The sequence below is a fragment of the Phyllostomus discolor genome, chromosome 7 (assembly GCF_004126475.2).
Source record: "Phyllostomus discolor isolate MPI-MPIP mPhyDis1 chromosome 7, mPhyDis1.pri.v3, whole genome shotgun sequence".
In the NCBI taxonomy this organism is placed as follows: Eukaryota; Metazoa; Chordata; class Mammalia; order Chiroptera; family Phyllostomidae; genus Phyllostomus; species Phyllostomus discolor.
This window is the reverse complement of record NC_040909.2, coordinates 8735065-8753906: the sequence shown is the minus strand read 5'-3', so window position 1 is coordinate 8753906 and position 18842 is coordinate 8735065. Positions and strand designations below refer to the sequence as shown.

The 18842-nt window shown below is 58.8% G+C and overlaps 1 protein-coding gene across 1 annotated transcript in view; it reads left to right on the top strand.

Annotated features, from left to right (window-relative positions):
- Positions 1 to 7325: 7325 nt before the first annotated feature.
- VIPR1 (vasoactive intestinal peptide receptor 1) overlaps positions 7326 to 18842 on the top strand; it is a 28776-nt gene continuing 17259 nt past the window's right edge. Inside the window, exons 1-2 of the mRNA XM_028518468.2 lie at positions 7326 to 7532; positions 18032 to 18140. Of these exons, the coding sequence (XP_028374269.2) occupies positions 7455 to 7532; positions 18032 to 18140 (187 nt within the window). The 5' untranslated portion in view covers positions 7326 to 7454. The remainder of the gene's footprint in view (positions 7533 to 18031; positions 18141 to 18842) is intronic.

The following is an 18842-nucleotide window of genomic DNA, read 5'->3' as shown; positions in this document are numbered from 1 at the left end:
CCAGCCCGTGCTCAATCCACTGAGCTACACCAGCCAGCAATTCAATATTTTATTTCTATTTCATTACTCTCTGTTTTTACCTTTACTGACTCCTTCTTTCTTTAAACTTATTTTTGTTGTTTCTTCTCCAGGACATTGGGTTGTAAACTTATTTCATGAACCATCAGGTTTTGTTGTTCATAGTGTATGTAATTACAGCTCCCCATGTGTCACCTCGTTACTGTACTCTCTGTATCTCTCGGATTTTAGTACTCATTGTTGTTTGTGTCTAAATCATTTATCATTTCAATTGTGATGTCTTTAATACAACAGTTACTAGACAGGTGATTCCTGGTGATTTTGTTATTGTTGTTAATTGTGTATAGGTGAGAAGTACTTCCAAATATACGGGAGATAAGAATAAGAAAAGAAAACCCAAGCTATACCCATTCTATTCATCACCCCATCTGATTAGACCTGAACATAGTACCCTATTTGCTGTAGAGTTTTATATAGCAATAAAATATTCAGTGCAATTGAGGACCCCCTGGGTATCCCCCTGGGGTTGGTAGGATTCTGCAGTGGCCTCTGAGACTCCCGGCCCCCTGTGTGCACGCCCTGGATAACACCTCCCCTTGAGTGTGGGTGGGCCTGACCTAACCAGGCGAGCCCTTTGTAAAGAGGGTCTGTAGTTCAGAGACAGAAGTCAGAGACGTTCAGAGCTGTAGCAAATGCTCTTTGGCTAGCCTAGCAAAACAATCAAACACCTGCACTGTGAGCTGCCTGGGGAGAAGTTCATGTGGCTAGGACTTCAGGACAGCCTCTAGGAGCTGACTCCTCGGCCAACTGCCAGCAAAAAAAAAAAAAAAGAAAGAAAAAGAAAAAAAGAAAGAAAAGAAATAGAGAGCTCAGTCCTATAGCTGCAAAAAAAATTGAATCCTCCCAATAATTTCGATGGATTTGGAAGAGACCACAGCCCCCGCCAACACCTTGATTTCAGCAGCAGCCCAGCTAACCCGTGTCTGAACGTCTGACCTGCAGAAAGTGTGAGGTGGCCAGTGGGTGTTGCTGTGAGCGGCTAAGTTGTGCCGGTCTAAGTTCCACGGCAATAGGAAACTAGTACGCCCCCCTTATTCCACTTTCTTTGTCCCTGCAAAGGGAAAAACACGACTCGGGTGTTTATCCTCCCTAAACATTCCTTAGACGTGCCACATACTTCTGCAACCGTCAAAGGCACATAGTATTGTCTGCAGATTTTAAGTTCTGTATAAGTAACACTGTGCTGTACAAGTCATTCTGCAACCTGCTCTGGTTGCTCAACACCGTATTTTGAGATACCTACTGCTGCTGGGAGATGGAGCTGTAGCTCGTGTACTTTGATGGCTGAATACAATTCCTGAGGGAATGGTATTGACGGTAGATTGGAAAGTCCTCCTTTTTTCATGTATGTAGCTTGAGGCTTTATTATTAGATACATAGTTGCTTGGGGTTATTACATCTTCTTGATAGAGTCAATGTTCTAATAATGTTGTTGGAGGAAATCAGGCTCTTGCATGGGATTGTAAGGAAGCATTCCAAGGACCCGTGCACAGGAGGCTGTGGTGTGGCAAGGTGGTTCATCCATGTGGAGGGCTGGCTGGGTGCCCTCTGTCCCACCTCTGTCCGTCCCACCACGGGAAGAGTCCAAACGTGTCTTCAGCGAGGCCAAAACAAAAGCCAGCATCCAGAGTTTCTGCTTCGTACTAAAGCTTCATCCTTTGGAGCCCACGCGGTCTGCTATGGCCCCCGTAGCTGCTGAATCCACAAGGTCGCGTGCTCCCAGGTGAGCAGGAATGTGTGAAACCACAGGGCCAGTGCGGGTGAGAGAGAGAGAGAGAGAGAGAGACAGAGACAGAGAGAGAGACAGAGAGAGAGAGAGAGAGAGAGCGCGCATGAGCACTTCTTTGTCCCTGGGATTATATTAGCTTGGGTTTGGAATGAGTCTGATGCTTTTTCAAAATGATCAACCTCCCAAGTTTTTGTGGGCTTTTTGATGGGGCCACCCCCTAGTTAGACTGACAGGCCTCTGTGGTCAAGCACCTCCCCTTGCGCCCCCCAACAAGCCAGTGGCGGGAGCAGTGCTGTGATCCCCTGGGGTGGGAAGCTGCAGCTTCCAGGTGAAGCAAACAGGCTCACGCCCCCAGTGTATCAAGCTCAAGGTCTAGTTCCCCTTGCTCTCTTTCTTATTAATAACTAGCTCACTACCTACAGCAACACTATGAACTATTCCTCTTAAGCTTCCCACCTCAAACTGTCCTTCTTTTACACTGACCATAACGATTACTGTTCATACTTATTCCTGAAATCTGGTTTTGTTTCTCTTTATCATATCCTATATTTTTGTCTCTAATCTCCCCATACATACAATCTTTTATTAAATTCATGGTGTTTCCTTTTTCCTTCTTCTAGTGGTTAGAGAGTCGCAGAGAAACTCCCATTATTTTTTCAGTTGGTAGCCTTAACATTCCAACACAACACACTAAACTTCCACGACATTGATTATGTTACTTGAACTCCTTATCTTCCTGAGGACCCTCGTCCAAGGTCAGCTCCACACCGACGCACAGGAACCCAAGGCTGGGAGTCAGGGAGGCGAGCTTGCGGATTTGGATCCCCTGTGGAGTCCGTCTGAGCTCTCCCTGGGGTGGACAGTGTCCTGCCATCCCCAGGGCATCCACTGCCCCAGGAATGAACTCTGAGAGGTGGCCTGGTGCTGCCTGGGGTCCCTGGAACCCTCTCTGAGACTCAGCCTCTCTCTCCGGCCCTGGGTGCCCAGAAGCTGGCCCCTAACTCCACCTCCCCCAACACTCATCGGCCAAGCCCCGCTCTCAGACCCCAGCTGGGAGCAGATGTGCCTGTACTGACTCACGCCCACACACACAGACGCACACCCCCGCACACTCTCCTGCACACACACTGCAGCACGTGCTACACCGAGAGCCCGTGGCTGCTGCTGGAGCGTAAACGGGAGAGAGGCTCCTCCCAGACGCACTGCACCGTGACCCCCAAGCCTCGCTTTCCCTCTGGATTAGCCACAGGTAGGCATCGCCTGGGTCTCGCCTCAGGAAAGAGCTTGCCGCTCCACTGTGAAGGATGCAGCGAGCTGACAGCCTCCAGCGGGCGCCTTCAGGATCCGCCACAGCCTTGGAGGGAGCCGAGGCCCTGCCCTTCCCAGGCAGGGCGGCCCGGGCATCTGTGTGCCAACTTTGCTCAGGGCTCCCCGTCAGCTGGGCAGCTGGGTGGAGGCTCCGTCAGAGCCGCATCGGGTCTGAGGTTCTCCCTGCCTGACCCTGCTCTCTCCTCCTTCGCCATCCACAGGGTTCCCCGACAGGCAGTCAACCTCCACAATCCTAACTCCATTGTAGCATCTGCTCACAGGGGCAGGGGGGGTGGGGGGCCTGAACTGACACACCTCCCCCACCCCACCCTCCCTCCAGAGCGCTAAGCCCTGGCCTCAGGACCCAGGGAGGGCGTAGACCAGTTTGGAACCTGTCCTCGGCTTCCTCTCCCCTCCGTCAAGTCAGGACAGTTCTCCCTCCATCGCCTGCACGCCCACGAACTCTGTTTTCTCCCCAGGTGCACCACCAGAAGATGCCCACCCCCTCTGCCCTGTTCACCTGGCCCCAGGGCCCTGCCCCAGCAGTGCCAGAGTCCCCTGGGGGGTCAGCCCGTGACTGAGTCACCATGACGTCTCCGCTGCCCACCACGGGGCCGGGCAGGGTAGGTGAAGGCACGTGAGGAACGAAGGAGCGCTGCGAGCCGGTACAGAGCGAGGAAGGGCACTTGCCCTCTTTAAACACCTGCCTTCCGCCAGACCTTGGAGTTGAGCTCGGGTTCCGATGTGTCTCCTCACAGGAAGGACTGGCCCCCAAAAAGGGGGCAGCCTGGGGAAGTGGTGAGCAGTTCATCTCCCTGGAGCTGCCAGCCCCACTCGGTGGGTGAAGACCTGAAGGTGTGGGTCCCTTCACCACAGAGGCCCGGGGAGGCCAGAGTCTGTCTGCACCCACACAGCCACGTGGTGGCTCTGGAAGGGGTGACTCCGCACGCAGACCAGGTCCCTGCCTGGCCCCGGCCGTGCAGGCCAAGACCTGCACAGTGGCCCCCAGCTGCCCTTCCCAAGCCACGCCACGCCACGGCAGAACCCACCACCGAGTGCCCGAGCAGGGAGCCGTGAGCAGGGAGCGATGACTCAGAGAGGTGCGTGGAGGACCGGGGGTGGCCAGGGTGGCCCCCACTGCGGGGATGCGGCAGGCAGCCAGGCAGCCAGACAGGCTCCCAGTGAGTAACTACAGATCCGTTCCCGCCTTGCCTGTCGTGCCTGTCCCCAGGCACGGGGGATGGCAAGTGACTCTGCCTCTCTCTCTTTCTCTCCACCTCTGTACCCCAGTGATTCTGGAGCCTGACTCCGGAAGGAGGGTGGGGGTTGAGCCAGAGACTAAGGAAAGGTTCCAGGGACCCAGCAGGAGAGACCCCAGAACAGAATATCGGTGGGAGGAATCCATGCAAGAGGACACGGGGAAGAGAGAGCAGGGGGTGGCTGTGGCCCCCTCCGCAAGCCAGGGGGGACAGGGTGGGGGCATGTGGAACAGAGGTCCCAGTGCTGGGTAGCCTGCCTCCCCACCCCCTGCTTCCGATATCCCTCCGCCACCCAGCAGCCTCCCCTGCTCCTCCGACAGGTGAAAGACGGCTCGCCCTCATCAGATCCCTCGGGGCTCCTCGGAGTGGGCCATGGCTGACCCATCCCGGTGCCTCAGAACCCAGCACTGGGCATTCAGCAACAACTGGTTGAAACGTGATCCCTTGTAGCATCCGTTTTGTTTGCTTCTGCTGTTTTCTTTTTTCTCTAGCTTCTGGATTGTTTTGTGCTTTTTGATAGGTACGGAAGGGTGGGTCCCCCGGGAGAACAATTCTGACAGAACGGAGAAGTGATTTTCATCGCAAAGGATCTGCAAGGAAACCATTCTGCCCCCTCCCTTTCACCACTTCCTTCCGGGGAGCCCGGGGGCTGCAGGAGAGTCCAGAGGCCCTGCCAGTCCCTCTCGCTGCTGCCTGCGGCCTGCCCCAGCAGCCCTGAGCTGAGAGGGGGTTCCTTGTGGACCACCCTCCAGAAGAGGGGAGAGGCAGCCCATCCGCCGCCAGAAGCCTTAAGAATCCCCAGCCCTTCCCAGAAGGCCGTGTGCCAGATGGGGATCTGGCGCCCTGCTGTCCCCCAGTCCTCACCGCTCACCACCAAAGCACCCACAATCCCCGTCCTCAGAGCGTGCAGAACCTCAACAGCCCGGGGGGCACAAGCACTGACGGCCGGGTTTCCGCCTTCTGCAGCTGGCTAGGTTGTGTGCGTGCAGAGGAAGGGTGGGCAGGGTTTTCGAGTGCCCAAGCCCCTGGATTCCTCACTCATCTGGGACTCCCAGGACGCTGTGCCAGACTGGGGACGCCATGCCACTGTCCCGCTGGAGAACGGAGGCCTGGGAAGAGGTGCTGTTAGGGACACGTGGGGAAGCAAAGACCCCTGGCTTCCGAGCCTAACTAACCTGGTCCCCAGGAGTGGGGATGGCTGAGCACGTGGCTGGAGGTTTTTCAAACACTTCCTCCGGGGAGGGGTTGGGTCAAACCTCAGAATGGGCAGGGTGGAGGCACCTCCCAGTTTTCCCCTGTCCGGGGAAGGGCCTAAGCCAGGCTCCCTGATTCCATCTGGAAGGAGGTGGAAACTGGGATGGGGGTACCATAGCTCCCCAGGTCTTCCTCCAACAAGAGGTGCCCCCATCTTACCCACCTTCGTGCCCGGTGCACAGCAGGGTCTGCACAAAGAAGGAAGGAGGGAGGGAGGAAGGGTCGGAAGGAGGCATGGAGAGGGAGGAGGGAAGGAGGCAGGGAAAGGGGGGAGAGCAGAAAGCCCAAAATCGAGAAGGGCTGGGCCCTCATCCCTCCCCAGCTTTTCCCTGACTCCCTAACTCCATCCTGCCCCGCAAGGTCAGTGGCGGTAGTTTCCCGAGCGACGGGGAGCAAGCCTGGGTGGGTCCACAGGGAACCCCCACACACGTGCTGGTCAGCCAGTGCCTGGAGCTGAACCGCCTTCGAACAGCCGCAAATCCCTCTAAGCGCCCGGGCTGGGCGGCCCTCTCCACCTCTCCACTAACCCGGCCCTGCATGTGTCCATCATATTTACAATACACCTGTTCCCCCCACCCCCACCCCCCGCTACCGCCGTCGCCATCTCCAGCCTCGACTGCACCGTCTGGAGCCCTCAAAAAGAAGGCAAAGCAGTCCCCTGCGCTTGGTCCACAAAATGCGCTCTAGACACGAGGAATCGGAGCTCTGAGGCCGCGCGGTGGAGGCAGGGCCCCGTGTCACCCAGCGGCCGCCGCGCCGCCGAGTCTTGGAAACCAGGCACCAGAGGCAAGAGGCCCGGGTCCGCACCTTTCTCTGGACCTCAGTTTCCCGGGCTGTAAAATAGGTCAGGCCCGAGGAGGAGACGGTCTCTGGTTATAGATCCGTTGCGCAGAGTTGGGGCCAGCGGGCCGGGAGCCGACCTTCCCTCCCCACGTGGAGGCGCTGGAACTTAGGCCCAGTCTCGCTGAGGAGGTGGCCCCGCCGAACTGTGCTAGGGCGCGGACGCACTGTCTCCGCTGGAACGGGTCAGCGGGTGCGGAGTGCGCCCTTCCAGGACGCCCTGGGCCCCGGGAGGCACAGAGGAACCCAGAGTCGGGCCTCACTCGGCCCTTGCTGGCCCTCGCGGGGCCTGTCCGGCGCGAGGGATGAGTTGGGATGATTGGAAATGGAGCAAACCACGCGCCCACTTACTCCGAGTCCCTTGCAGCCCAGGACCCTACATGCAGGCCCAGCAGCCGGCAACCTGGGGGATAAGAGTCCTGTCCTGTATCGTGGTCCAGCCCGCCCGCACCAGCCCTCCGAGGCGCACAAGTGGGAAATGGGGAAACTGGCTCCAAGAGGTGGTAGTGAAGGTGGACAGGCAGAGCGCCCTGGGGCGGGGCTGGCGGGGGTTGGGGGGCGGCGAACCGGAGGGGATACCGCAGCCAGGCGCTGGGAAACCTCGTGAGCCAAACGGAGATGAATGAGGACTCTTAGGGCCCCGAGACTCCCGGGATGCAGTCGCGGAGGCGAAGGCCCGTCAATGTCCGGAGAGTCGGGACTGACGTATGGGTTAGGCGGAGGGAACCCAGGGACTCCCGACTCGCCGGGTGGCCCCAGCTCCGCCCACACCTGCGCTGAGGTCCCGCCTCTGCCGGTCCATTGGCTGGACCCGCCGCCCTTCAGACGAGCCCCCGGGTCCCGCCCCCAGCCCCGTTCGGCGTCTCTCATTGCTGGGGCCACCGCGGCAGCTCCTTCTGCCAAGCTTCCAGCCGTCGGCCGCGCGGCGCGCCGTCCGCCCGCGCACTACCGGCCTAGGGCCGCCCGGCACGGGCTCAGGGCGCACCATGCGCCCGCCCAGCCACCTGCGGGTCCGCTGGCTCTACTTGCTGGTCGGCGCCCTCGCCTGCGCCCTCCGCCCCGCGGTGAGTGCCTGCCCGGCCACCGGGAATCCCGGCAACTAGGAGTGGAGTGGGGGCGGCGGGAGACCGGCTGTCTGTGCGCACGCCTGTGGGAGAGGAATAAGGGCTCGGAAGACCGGGTCTCGCCTCTCCGCTCCGCCTCGTACCGGATCTAGACCCGAGGGGAGGGGTCTCGGTCGCGCCCGGTCTCTCCCGGCACAGTCTGGAGTCCGCTCCACGCGGCGATCTGGAACACCGGTGGCGGGGCGGGGGACGGTAGCTGCCAGCGGGCTCCACGCTTGCCTTCCGTGTGGTGGCTGCGGGAGTGCGTGGGGCTGGGAGGTCAGTCGGCGCAGGGTTAGGGCCTGGGGTTGATTGAAGTAGACGGTCTGGTAGACGGTGAGTGGGAGGCAGGCTGTGCGTGCGGGTCGTCGTTGTGTGCTGCGCCAGTTAAGAGGTGTTTGCGGGGCGCTGTGGTACATGGAGGAGTGACGTCTCAGCGGCAGATGCAGCACTGGGGACTTGGAGGATGAGGTGGGTGACAAGCAGACCCTTCCTATGCCCTCTCTCTGAGCAGAGGGGAAAGGTAGGGAGCGAAAGGTGGAAGGTGGGGGGCAGTAAGGGGGAGGGGGGTGTTTATCAGGAAGGGCCAGCCACGTGCACGGGGAAAGCTGACAAGGAGCAAACGGCCAACAAGCAGTGGCCTCCTCTCCCTCGCCCTCCTGCAGGGTGTGTGTGCGTGCCCCTGACCTGTGCCAGCGTGCCCTGAGTGTGGGTGTGCCTGCACGTGTCTGGGTAGCTGGCTCACCTGGTCTGCAAGGCAGATCCTAGTTGAAGCGGGAGACACATGGATCCCCTCCCTCTGGGATCAGGGAAGACCTCAAGACCCACTGAATCTACCCAGGAGTGAGGCCCAAAGACACTGGAGCCATCCCTGCCCCCTACCAGTCAGACCTGGACCGAGGTCGATTTTCTCCCCACCCCTGCCCCAGGACTTGAGGAGTGGGGGGTGGCAGCCCGTGCAGAGCCTAACAGCCAGGTGGGTCCCAGGCCTGGCACCAGCTCCAGGTTGGCTGGTGGGAGGGTGGGGTGTGTCCGTCTAGTCTCTTCCACCTCCCTCACGGTCGTCTCCACCAGGGGAGGAATCTCTGCTTGCATCTGCTGACGTCTCGCACACCCTGAGGGTGGGGCGCTCATTGCCTGTCTTGGGAGCAGACCTTATGACCATGGACAGAACTTTCCCCTCCTTCCATTGCGATCCCTGAGCCCCACCTCCTGAGCACTCAAAGCTCCACTAAGTTCAGGACTTGAGGCCACAGGTCGGGCACCGAGTACAGCCCCTCAGTATCACAGAGCCTCCAGCGTCACCAACAGCCCCCTGGCTCTTCCAACCCAGGTCTCCGACCACTGCAATTCTCCTTGGACGGGACAGGCATCTTGGGACCACCCTGGCACCCCGTTGCCCATCCCTAGGGGCTTCTCAGCCCAGGCGAAGAGTGCCGAGAAGGTCGCATCTGCCCCCGTCTCTTGAGACAGTCCAAGTCTGGCTCCTCCAATGCCTATCCTGCCCTGTCTCTCCACATGTTGTTCACTTTGTACACAACACCAGCTCCTCCTACAGGCAGCCTTCCCTGGTTGCTTCAGCCCACTCAGCCCTCTCCTCTCTGACCCCACCCTGCAGCCCTACTCACCTCCCAGCCTGGGCTCTTGTGATCATCTCATGGGATCAAAGGCTTAGGTCTCTCCCCACCCATGTGCCCTACAGCCCGGTGCAGGGCTGGACCCACAGTGGAAGGAGAAGGCACTCAGCCAGGACTGGGTGAGGGCAGGCTGCGGGGGGGGGGGGGGGGGGTCCCAGCTCCCTCTGCTTCTCCCCACTAGCCACTTGCTCCCACACGGAATGGACACCGGGCAATCCTGCTCCAGCTCCAGTCGGACCCGAGGTGTGGGGGTGAGGGGGGGGGGGAGCTGACGTTATCAGAGCCATAAAATGGCAGCTGCAAAGTTCAGTTTGAAGGCCCAAGGCCTTATCACTCCTGTTTATGGTGCCCTGACCTCAGCCTGGAAAGGGGAAATCTCTGAACAGGGAAGCAAAAAAAGGGAAGAAAATCTCGTGTCTCAGAAGAGGAAATCCACCCCGAGGCCACTGGTCAGGACCTTCACCCCCGACCTTCCCCTAAACCCCCTGGACAGACAGAAGGCACAGGGGCTCCTCACTGGTGGCAAGGCTGCTCTGGGCAATGCCCAGCCCAGTGGTGGGGGGGAGGGGTGTCACAGAGGAGGGGCAGACCAGGCCTTGCCCTAGGAAGATTCTCAGGCTGATAGGGAAGAGCAGGGCCAGTTGCCCAGGAAGAAGAGCCTGGGTGGATGTGGGGTGCAGCCTCCCAGAGCTAGGTCTCTGAGAGGAGCAGTCAGGGAGGGCTCCCTGGAGGTGGCAGGACAATGCTTTGAAGAGTTCCGCAAAATGGGCCAAACTTCCACTTGAACTCATAAAACAGCATCCATTGGCAGGACCAGTGGGCCTGACCTCAGATGGAGGAGGGAGCCCCCAGGTTCTCCCGGAGGTGGCATGGCCCAGGGGTTGGGGGAGGCTTGGCCCCTCTAACCCCTCTGTGAGGCAGGTGGCTGGCCACCGGTTCCTGAAGGCCTCGCCATACCGCGGGCATCCTGCCCCAGCCATCCGCTTCTTGGCTCTCCAGAGGCTGTTCACAGCTGCCCAGGCCCTCCCGGCCCCGCCATGGGCGTCAGGAAACCTGGGTGCAGCGCGGTCAGGCCTCCTTTTCAAGTGAAGTGACCGCCTCCGTGAGGCCTGCCCAGGGCTGGCGGAGTCTGTGCTGGAAGAGCCAGCTGCCGTTGGAGGGTTCCACCTTCCCACCCCGGTGGCCCGGGTCTCAGCCTTCCCTGACGCGTCTGCAGCTTCCATGAGGAGCCTGAGCCGGGGCCGGGAAACCTGGTCCTCACCCCACTCCGTGTCCATGGCCAGTGGGGCTTGAGAACTTGTGGAATCTCTGGAAGAGCCCCCAGGTCGCTCATCACAGAAGGGAGGGCGAGAACCCCTGGCCCAACATGCAGGAGAAAATGGGGAGAGGGGCCGGGCTGCAGGCCAGGCCCACCCCTGAGCGGGGCATGATCTTGCCGGTGAGCCTCACCACTCTGCAACGGATGTGGTCTTTCAGGCAGGACTCCTGTGAGACCTGAAGGGGACGGAAGCGCTGAGTGAACCATGTGACAGGTCCTTCCTCCCTCCCGATCCCCAGCTCAGGGAGCCCTGTGGATGCTTCTTCAGCCCTCTTTGCCACCACCTGCCCAGGGGTGCCCAGGGCGGGCTGGCACCCTAGAGACAGGAGCTGTACTCATGAGGTGGCCAGACAATTTTTTTGCAGGGGCGGGGGCCTGAGCTTCAGGCCCAGAGGGGTGATGGCTCTAGTCAGAGCTGACTGGGTGACAGCGATGGGCCTCCCCACACGTGAGCAGCCTCTGCGGTAACTTGACCTGGGTGGGCGGAGCCTGCGCCTGCCCCGCCCCTCACTGCGGCCCCTCTGGCTGCAGATGCAGGAGTGGGACTGGGGGAATAGACAAAATCCCATCCGTTTCTCCCTGTCCCTTTCTCAGCCTCCCAGGCTCCAGCCTCCCCAGTGTGACCTCCCAACACAAAGCAGCTGTCACTGCACCTGGCAAAATGTGCAGTATGTGGAAACCGTCACATATCTTAGACGCGCTTCCGGAAAAGAGAGTGGAACGCAGTCGGATCTCTCCGCCACGTTACAGGATTTATTTGGGAAATTTCAAACATGCCCAAAAAAGTAGAAAATAGTATAATGAATATGGAAATACCCATTCCTTTGGAGTGACATCAGAAACATGTCAGCATAGGAATTTCTGGCACCCCCTCCCTCCCGATTCCTAGTTTTGACAGTTATTAGCCTTTAAAATTTAATAGCTGCATCATTTGCTTTTTAGGGTTGAAATATTTTGAGATGCATTATAGACATCGTGACCTTTTACCCCAAATCATTTTAAGATGAATCTCTAAAACCAAAGGGCATTTTCCTATAGAACTATGAGGCCATCATCACAACGAACAACATTAACAGTGTTCCTGAATGCTCAGGTCTCCCCAGGAAGCACTGAGTCACGCCTCACAGGAGGAACGGTGACACTGTCAGGGGTTTGGGTCTCACCGCAAAGGGCTGCCCTACCTGTGTCCCGTGGGGGCTGCAGGGTGAGCTGCAGCTGTGGGTGCATGAGTCTCAAGCGGGGCTTCCCCGCCCGGCCCTCTTTTCTCTGCACCCCCCCTCTCGTGGCTTGTGATGTGATTCCGTATCTCTCAGGAAGTGCCTCTTAATCTCTCAAAAACAAGTTGTCCCTGCACAGCGGGTCCTCAGAGGAGGGCAAGAGGTCGCCCACCAACCCCTGCATCTTGAGGACCCACAGCCTGGTGGCTCCCCGTTCTGGTGCCCAGCCCTCGGCAGGTGTCCCCAGCGCCAACATCACCCGCGGACACCATGTTTGTAAGCTGAGTCCCCTTTCCCTAGGGCTACCCAAGAGGACTTTCAAGGGGCAGAGGATTTCAAACTGAGGCCCCACTGTCCCCTGCTTCGCTGGCCATCCCTCACCATAATCATCTGCAGAGAAACCCTGAGCAAACTCCACGGCCTTTCAGGGAAAGCCCTTAGATGGGACCAAGCTTAACCCTGAGCTGACCCCAGGCTTCGCTCGCCTTCTCTAGTAGCAGGAGCCCTTGTCCTGGTGCCACTCTGAGTGTGGATAGGTCTTTTTGCCCCAGCCCCACGCTGGCATGTCTGTGTCTCCTCCTCTTCCTCACCACGCCCCTCTGCACACTCACTGGTTCTCATTCCACTCTCCTACCAGCCAGGGCTCGGCCTTCCCCATGGGCAGGTGTAGGCGGCAAAATGTGGGTTTGCAGAGTGGGGAGGATTCGGACTCGGCAAAGGGATGTAAGAATACAGGACAGGGAAGAGAAATGACTACGGGGGGACAGGGGGCGGGGGTGAGGGGAACTCCCAGACTGGAGACCTCTGCTCTGGTGGGCACAGCTGCCACGTGTCAGTGGGTCGGACACTCCGACTGCCTGAGCCCATGCAGGGCGTTAAGGCCCTGGTTAGACTAGGGTCTGATGACGAAGGGGCAGCCTGGCATGGGGGCTGGGCTGGGACTTTGGCAATGACTGCTAACTTCTTAGTAGCCCCCTACTGTACTTTACATGGGACCCTTCACACGGCCCTAGAAGTAGGTGGTGCTGCCCTGGTGCCCAGTGGCAGATGACGTGGGGTAACCTGCCTGCGGTCACCCACCCGGGAAGTGGCAGGCAGTCAGTCGGGTGCCAGACCCTGTGGACTTAACGAGCGTCCGCCGTCTCGCTACGTAAGAGGAGCCGCCCTTCCAAAGCGGTGCTGGCATGCCTCGTGTGACTTTAAAGATTGTTCCTAATGAGTGAAGTGCACACATAGGAAGTGACGGCTCAGGGAATTGTCACACATGTGTGTACCTGTGCGGCCATCGCCCAGATCAAGCGCTGACAGTTCCTACGACCACCTGCCAAAGTCTCCCTTGTGCCCCTTCCCAAGAAGATGAGGTCTGATTTCAACCGCTTTGCATGACGTCTGGATTCCATCCTCTACCTCACCTTCCTGGGCCCCCACCACGCCCAGCCCACCCTCTCTCCTCCCGCTCCGTCTCTGGCCCCTGCGTCCTCCGCAGCAAACCTCCATCTCCTTACCAACCCAAACACAAAAGCCACAGTGAGTGGAGTAGTAGCCTGGGAAGCTGGCTCGAGGTCCTGTGTTCCAGTCTCCCTGGGTCCTCAGTTTCCCCCGAGACTCTTTGCTGCCTGTTACTTCCATCCGGGTGAGCTTAAATAAATCATGGGATAGGATACAGTAGTGGGGGAAAGGGGAAGGGACTCCTGAGCCCCGTAACCTCAACTTCCCAACCCCAGCCTCCCCAACCATCCCCAACAGGGAAAAGCCCTCTTTGGACCAACTCCGGAAGCACAGATCAACCACGGTGGCTCCCAGTGCTTGGTAATTTGCAGTCAGGAAGTTCTTTCTGCTGTCTCACCTAATCCAGCCTGCTGCATTTTCGACACTTCTGCGACCAGCTGCCCCTCAGAAGGACTCCCCTTACCCCGGCATGCTGCTTCTGTCTTCCCCGGCTCCTCCTGCCATGGTTCTCCAGCCCAAGGGCCTCTGGTTCCAGGCCAGTTGCCGTGGTCTCAGGCCGCCCTGGAAGGGACTGGGTACGGCCCACAGCGTGGGAGCTGGGCCCACCCTGTCTTTCTGAGCCCCTGGCATCTACGAGCTTCAACTCCCAACACCTTCAGCCTCTCCAGCCTGTGCCCCAAATCTCAGGAGCCCCACGTGGATGGGGAAGGCAGGACTTTCTTCCAAGCCCCTCACAATGGGGCTAGAGGGCGGGGGCTCAGCTTCGCTGATGGGACTAACAGACTTTGGTTAGTCCTGGACCCCAACCAGAGATTCAGACTTCCTGTCGGTCACCTCCCACATCCCGCCAACACCGTGGCAGGGGACACAGAGGACCAGGACTGAAGAGGTGCTGTGGACTCACTCACTCTTGCTGAGGTCCCTTTTGGGCTCAGGAACTCCTATCAGAGAGAAGGCACTGGGGACCCAGGATGTCCTGGAACTGTCAAGTCTCAAACCCAACGGCAAGGTCAGGCTGACTTTAAGCTCTCCTGGAGCTCAGCCCAGCACAGGAATTAGCGAGGGCTTGGGAGGAAGCCCTGCTTCCTCCTCCCCACACGGGACGTCGGGAGGCGAGCTGGGACACACAGGCACGGGTAGGATTAGGAAGGGCCTTGGATGGCGGTGTTGAAGTGTGGCCTTTGACTGCCAGGCCATGGGAACCATCAGAGGTCAGAGGCGGGAGAACGAGGATGGGGATACACGTTATGTAACGATCCCTTGGGCTGTAGGTGTCGGGGCTGAGAACGACTGTACCAGCTCAGGCAGCATCCGATGAGCCCTGGCCCTTATTTGTATCTCCCAGCTTGTCCCCTGGTGCCTCCGGGGCCCCTTCCTTGCTGCAGCCGCACCAGGCTTCTTGCAACCTTGAATGTATTAAGCATGTTCATACCTCCCTGCTACTATACACACGGCTCCTACTTTCTGGGATGTTCTTACTCTACCTCTAATTGTCCAGCTCCTGCACATCCTGAAAGGCCCTCCCATCTCTACTACCCATTCTCTATGAAGTCCACACCCCAGCTGTATCCTACCCTGGAAGCCTTCCATGGATCAGCAGGCTTGCCTGTATCCGGCTAGGAATTTTCCAGCTTGGTGTGTCTGGAGTCCAGAAGGATAATGAGGATGTTTAGAATAAGGAAATAAGTGGAAGAGGAAGTCCAAAGTTTGCCTGAATTCCTCAGTGATAAGGGCTAGAGGGAGCTGCCCTGGCCCCAAACCCCAAAGGGCAATGGTTGACCAGATGCCCCAAAACGAGGCGGTAGAGAAGGATTGACACAGCCCAGATGAGTGGTCAGAGATTTCGGCCCCTTCTGGGACTGGGCCTTTTCTGGGTGACCTCAGCCCTCTTTCGGTCTCTGTTTCCTCTCCCCTTCTCCAGATGTGGCCCAGCACTCAACGGCATTGTGGTGAGGTCAGGGCTCATCTCCCAGACCGCCCTCACTTTTTCCATAGACATCCCAGAACCCCAGGTCACTCCGGGGGCTCCTATGCCCCCCTCCAAGCTGCCCCCCAAGAAGGGCCCTGTGACTGTGCTGCTGGGGTGGGGCGAACGGAGACAGCTAGAGCAGCCAACCCGATACCCCCACCCCCTTTGCTGGAGGGCAGGGGTCGCCTGGAATCCTCTGACGCCCTCAGTGATTGGAAGAGAAACCGTTATTGGTCAAACTCTTTTGATGACAGGGACAGAAACCTCAACTGGCCTGAGTTGTAAAGAAAGGCATTGACTCACGTTGTTGGAAAAGGCCGGTTTCAGGCATGGCTGCCTTCAGGGGCTCAGACCACGTCAAGAAGACCCAAGGTTTTTCCTTCTCTCTCCTCAGACATCAGCTGTGTGGCCTTTGTCACTGTGTTCCACTTGGTGTGGCGCCACATTGTGTGGCGACAAGATGGTGGCAGTAGCTTCAGGCCCTGCATCCCTTGAGGTCTCCAGTTGGGTGGGAAAGAACAAATCCACTTGCCTAATTGCTTAATCCAAGAGTCCCAGGAATGAGCCTTCTCACTCTGAAGAGCCTGACATGGGCCCATGTGCCAGGCAACATGGACAGGAATACTCTCATGGGCTCACGTCTGGTCACGGGTTGACCCCCTAGAAGAGAGGTCTACAGAACCCGTGAACTAGGAGTGGGGAAGAAGGTGGTTTCCTAGACAGAGAGGAGGACATGGCACCAGAGGAGGGTGGAGGATGGTAGACGGCAGCAACAACAGATGCCCACTGCCATCCATGATGTGGGCGATAAGAGATGAGAACGGGCAGGAGAAGCAGGAGAGGCTGGGGAGGGACCAGGAGGCAGAATGGACCCCACTGATGGAGAACAATAGGGCTGAGCAGAGGGACTTTGGGGAGAAGCATGCTCTGAGCAGGCAAGTTGGTGGGACATACCCTGGGGTGGCCAGTCCCCATGTTCCTCTCCCAGAGGCCCCCTCCAGGATCCATCTGGCTGCCCCTCTCCCCATGCCTGAGCCGGCCACAGATCCCTTCAGGCGGGGCATCTGGAGTGTTTCAGTCTAGATAACCCTATGGGCAAAAGAGGAAGCACGTGACCCCAAAGAGGGACCACAGCTCATTTCCTTGAAGCCTCATATCCTTTCTTTTTAAACAGTTATGCAAATAACTACATGCTTTTCATAACAGATCCATGTTACTTTCAACATGCCAAGTTTTAAATGACATACCAGCTAATGTCTCTGCTCTAGTGGTCAGGTAAAGTTCATGGTCTGAGATGGGAGCCACGGTCACTGTGTGGCTTCCAGGCCCATGGCATGTGGGTGAGGAAGGTCTGGATGCTGGCAAGTTTGAAACACATCCTGGACAAGGAGGCTTTCCCCTGGACCTCAGCTCGGCCAGCTGTGGGGCTCAGCTGGGGAAGTTGGGGACCTCCATGCCAATGAAGCTCCACCAAAGCCTTCAGCAAGGGACGAGAGAGCCGTTGAGGTGGAAGGGACTCGGCTGTGTGGCCCTTGGACACTGAGTTGTCCAGCTGCAGCTTGGACCCCTCCCCCCCGCAGTAGTGGGGAGCTAGCTCCCTGGCACGTGGGCGCTTGTCCCTCAGTGGGGTCGACTCCCTTCGAGCCGTGGTCAAAGTCACACTCTTGGTGCCCACAGGCTAGACGGGGACCCCCTTAAAGGAAGGAAATACGGGGAAACCCCTCCAATCTATGTCTCCCCACAGCGCTGCTATAAGAACCCTCTGAGTCCGCAGGGCAGGTGTTTCGGGCCCATTTAGCCTGCAGGGAAACTGAGGCCCAAGGAGGTGAAGACCTTGTCCCAGGGCAGGGAGGACGAGTTGGAAGAGACGCTGAGAATCTCTGATTCTGGAGCAGTCTTGCTGGTCCTTCCCGTAGTCCCTGTTTGGGGCTGCGACCTTCTCTTCCCAGGAAGAGATGAGGAAACTGACAAGGAGTTGCCGGGGGCAACAGCCACATGAGACTCGCAGACGCTGCCAGCAGCCCAGCGGTTCCTCCGAGGAGGATTTCACCCACCCTTTGCCACCCAGCGGCCCCCAGTTTTCTGGCTGTTCCTGGGCATCCATCACCCCTACTCACGTGTCAGCTCCAGTGCCAGTGTCCCCCTGGCACGCAGGGCTGGTCCCAGCTAGGGGACGGGAGGGGAGGGGAGGAGCTTGAGTTTCCTCTTCTCTTCTCTCCGCTTCCCAGAGGCAGAGGATCCCGGCAGGATGGCGAGCCAACCTGGAAGGCCTTCTCTTAGCTCCCTAGCCCCTCGCCTTGCGTCTGATTCACTTGAATTATTCCAAAGCTAAGAAGGAGGCAGCTGAGGTCTGAGCAAAGAGGGCTAGTGTGCCCTTTCTTCCTAGCTGGTGACCCAGGGGACTGAGCACAGGCTCCCAGAATGGGGACAGGGGCTGCAAGACTCAGCCAAACCCCCGGATCCCTCCCAGGTCTGGCTCTAACTCCTGTAATGAGGTAGCACTCGCTGAGCCCCACCCGGACACAGGGACTGAGGCAGGGACAGAGGACTCCCAGCCCACCCGCCAAGCTGGACAATGGCAGAGTCCCGTGGGCCAGCTCTGGGCTCCGAGAGGAGTCCCTCCCACCTCCGTCCAGGTCGTGCTACATGCAAAGAGACAAAATTGTTATAGTCCCCACACTGTTGGGGGAGCCACCAAGAAGCCGTGACAGGGCCCTCAAAGCAGTCCATGCTGTGGGGACAATGAACACAGTTTGGGGCAGATGCAGGTCAGGGTCAGGCCTTGCTTGACCCACACTCCTGGAGCCTGTGCACAAGATGTGGGGCCACAGCCGAGGCTGATGCGTCCCCTCCCTGTCTCTGTCCCCCAGAGCGGCTGGGTGTCCAGGCCGCACTGGGAGTTGTGCGACTTCATTCAGATGATGGAGGCGGAGCACCAGCAGTGCCTGGAGGAGGCCGAGGCGGAGAATGACACAGCAGGTGAGCCCCCTCCATGCCCCCGGGGGGGAAGGGAGGCACCGCAGACCCCCACAGAGCCCTGCTCCCCCTCACCCGAGGGCCCGGGTCCAGGTCACATTCGTTGCACATGTGTTGGTGGGGGGAGCGCTGGGGAGCTGGGGAGCTGCCGGGTGGTGAGGAGAGGATGCTGGGAGAAGTCAGGGAGTCAAAGAGAAGCAAGGCACCAACAGGCCGCCGTGTTCCCAGCACCCGGCCCAGTCCTGGGGAGCTCGCAGCTGTTACCTGGGAGAGCATACAAATTGGGGTTCAGAAAAGTGAGTGCAGCCAACTGTGCCTTTGGGGGCCCCTACTCCTTTTCTCCAGGAAAAACGGGGATGATGCCCATGGCCACCAGCCTGCCCAGAACGGGAAGACCAGGGCACTGCAGGTGGGAGCCAGAGACATCGAGGACGGCTGGGTAGCTCATTGGGAGGAGCACTTCCGGGTCAGGTTCCTGGGCCTCCAGCTGAGACCGAGCTGAGACGGAGAGAACCTGGCCCCGGAATGCCATACTCCAGGACTAAACCACTGTACTCTTAGCATCTCGGCAGGAGAGCGGGGGACATTCCATGACAGTGCCTGACTGCCAGAGGGACCACATGGAAGGCCAAAGCCGTGTTGGCAGTCTAGAGCAAGAAGGGGAACCAAGCTAGCCTGCAGAGGTCTCGAATGCTCACCACAGGG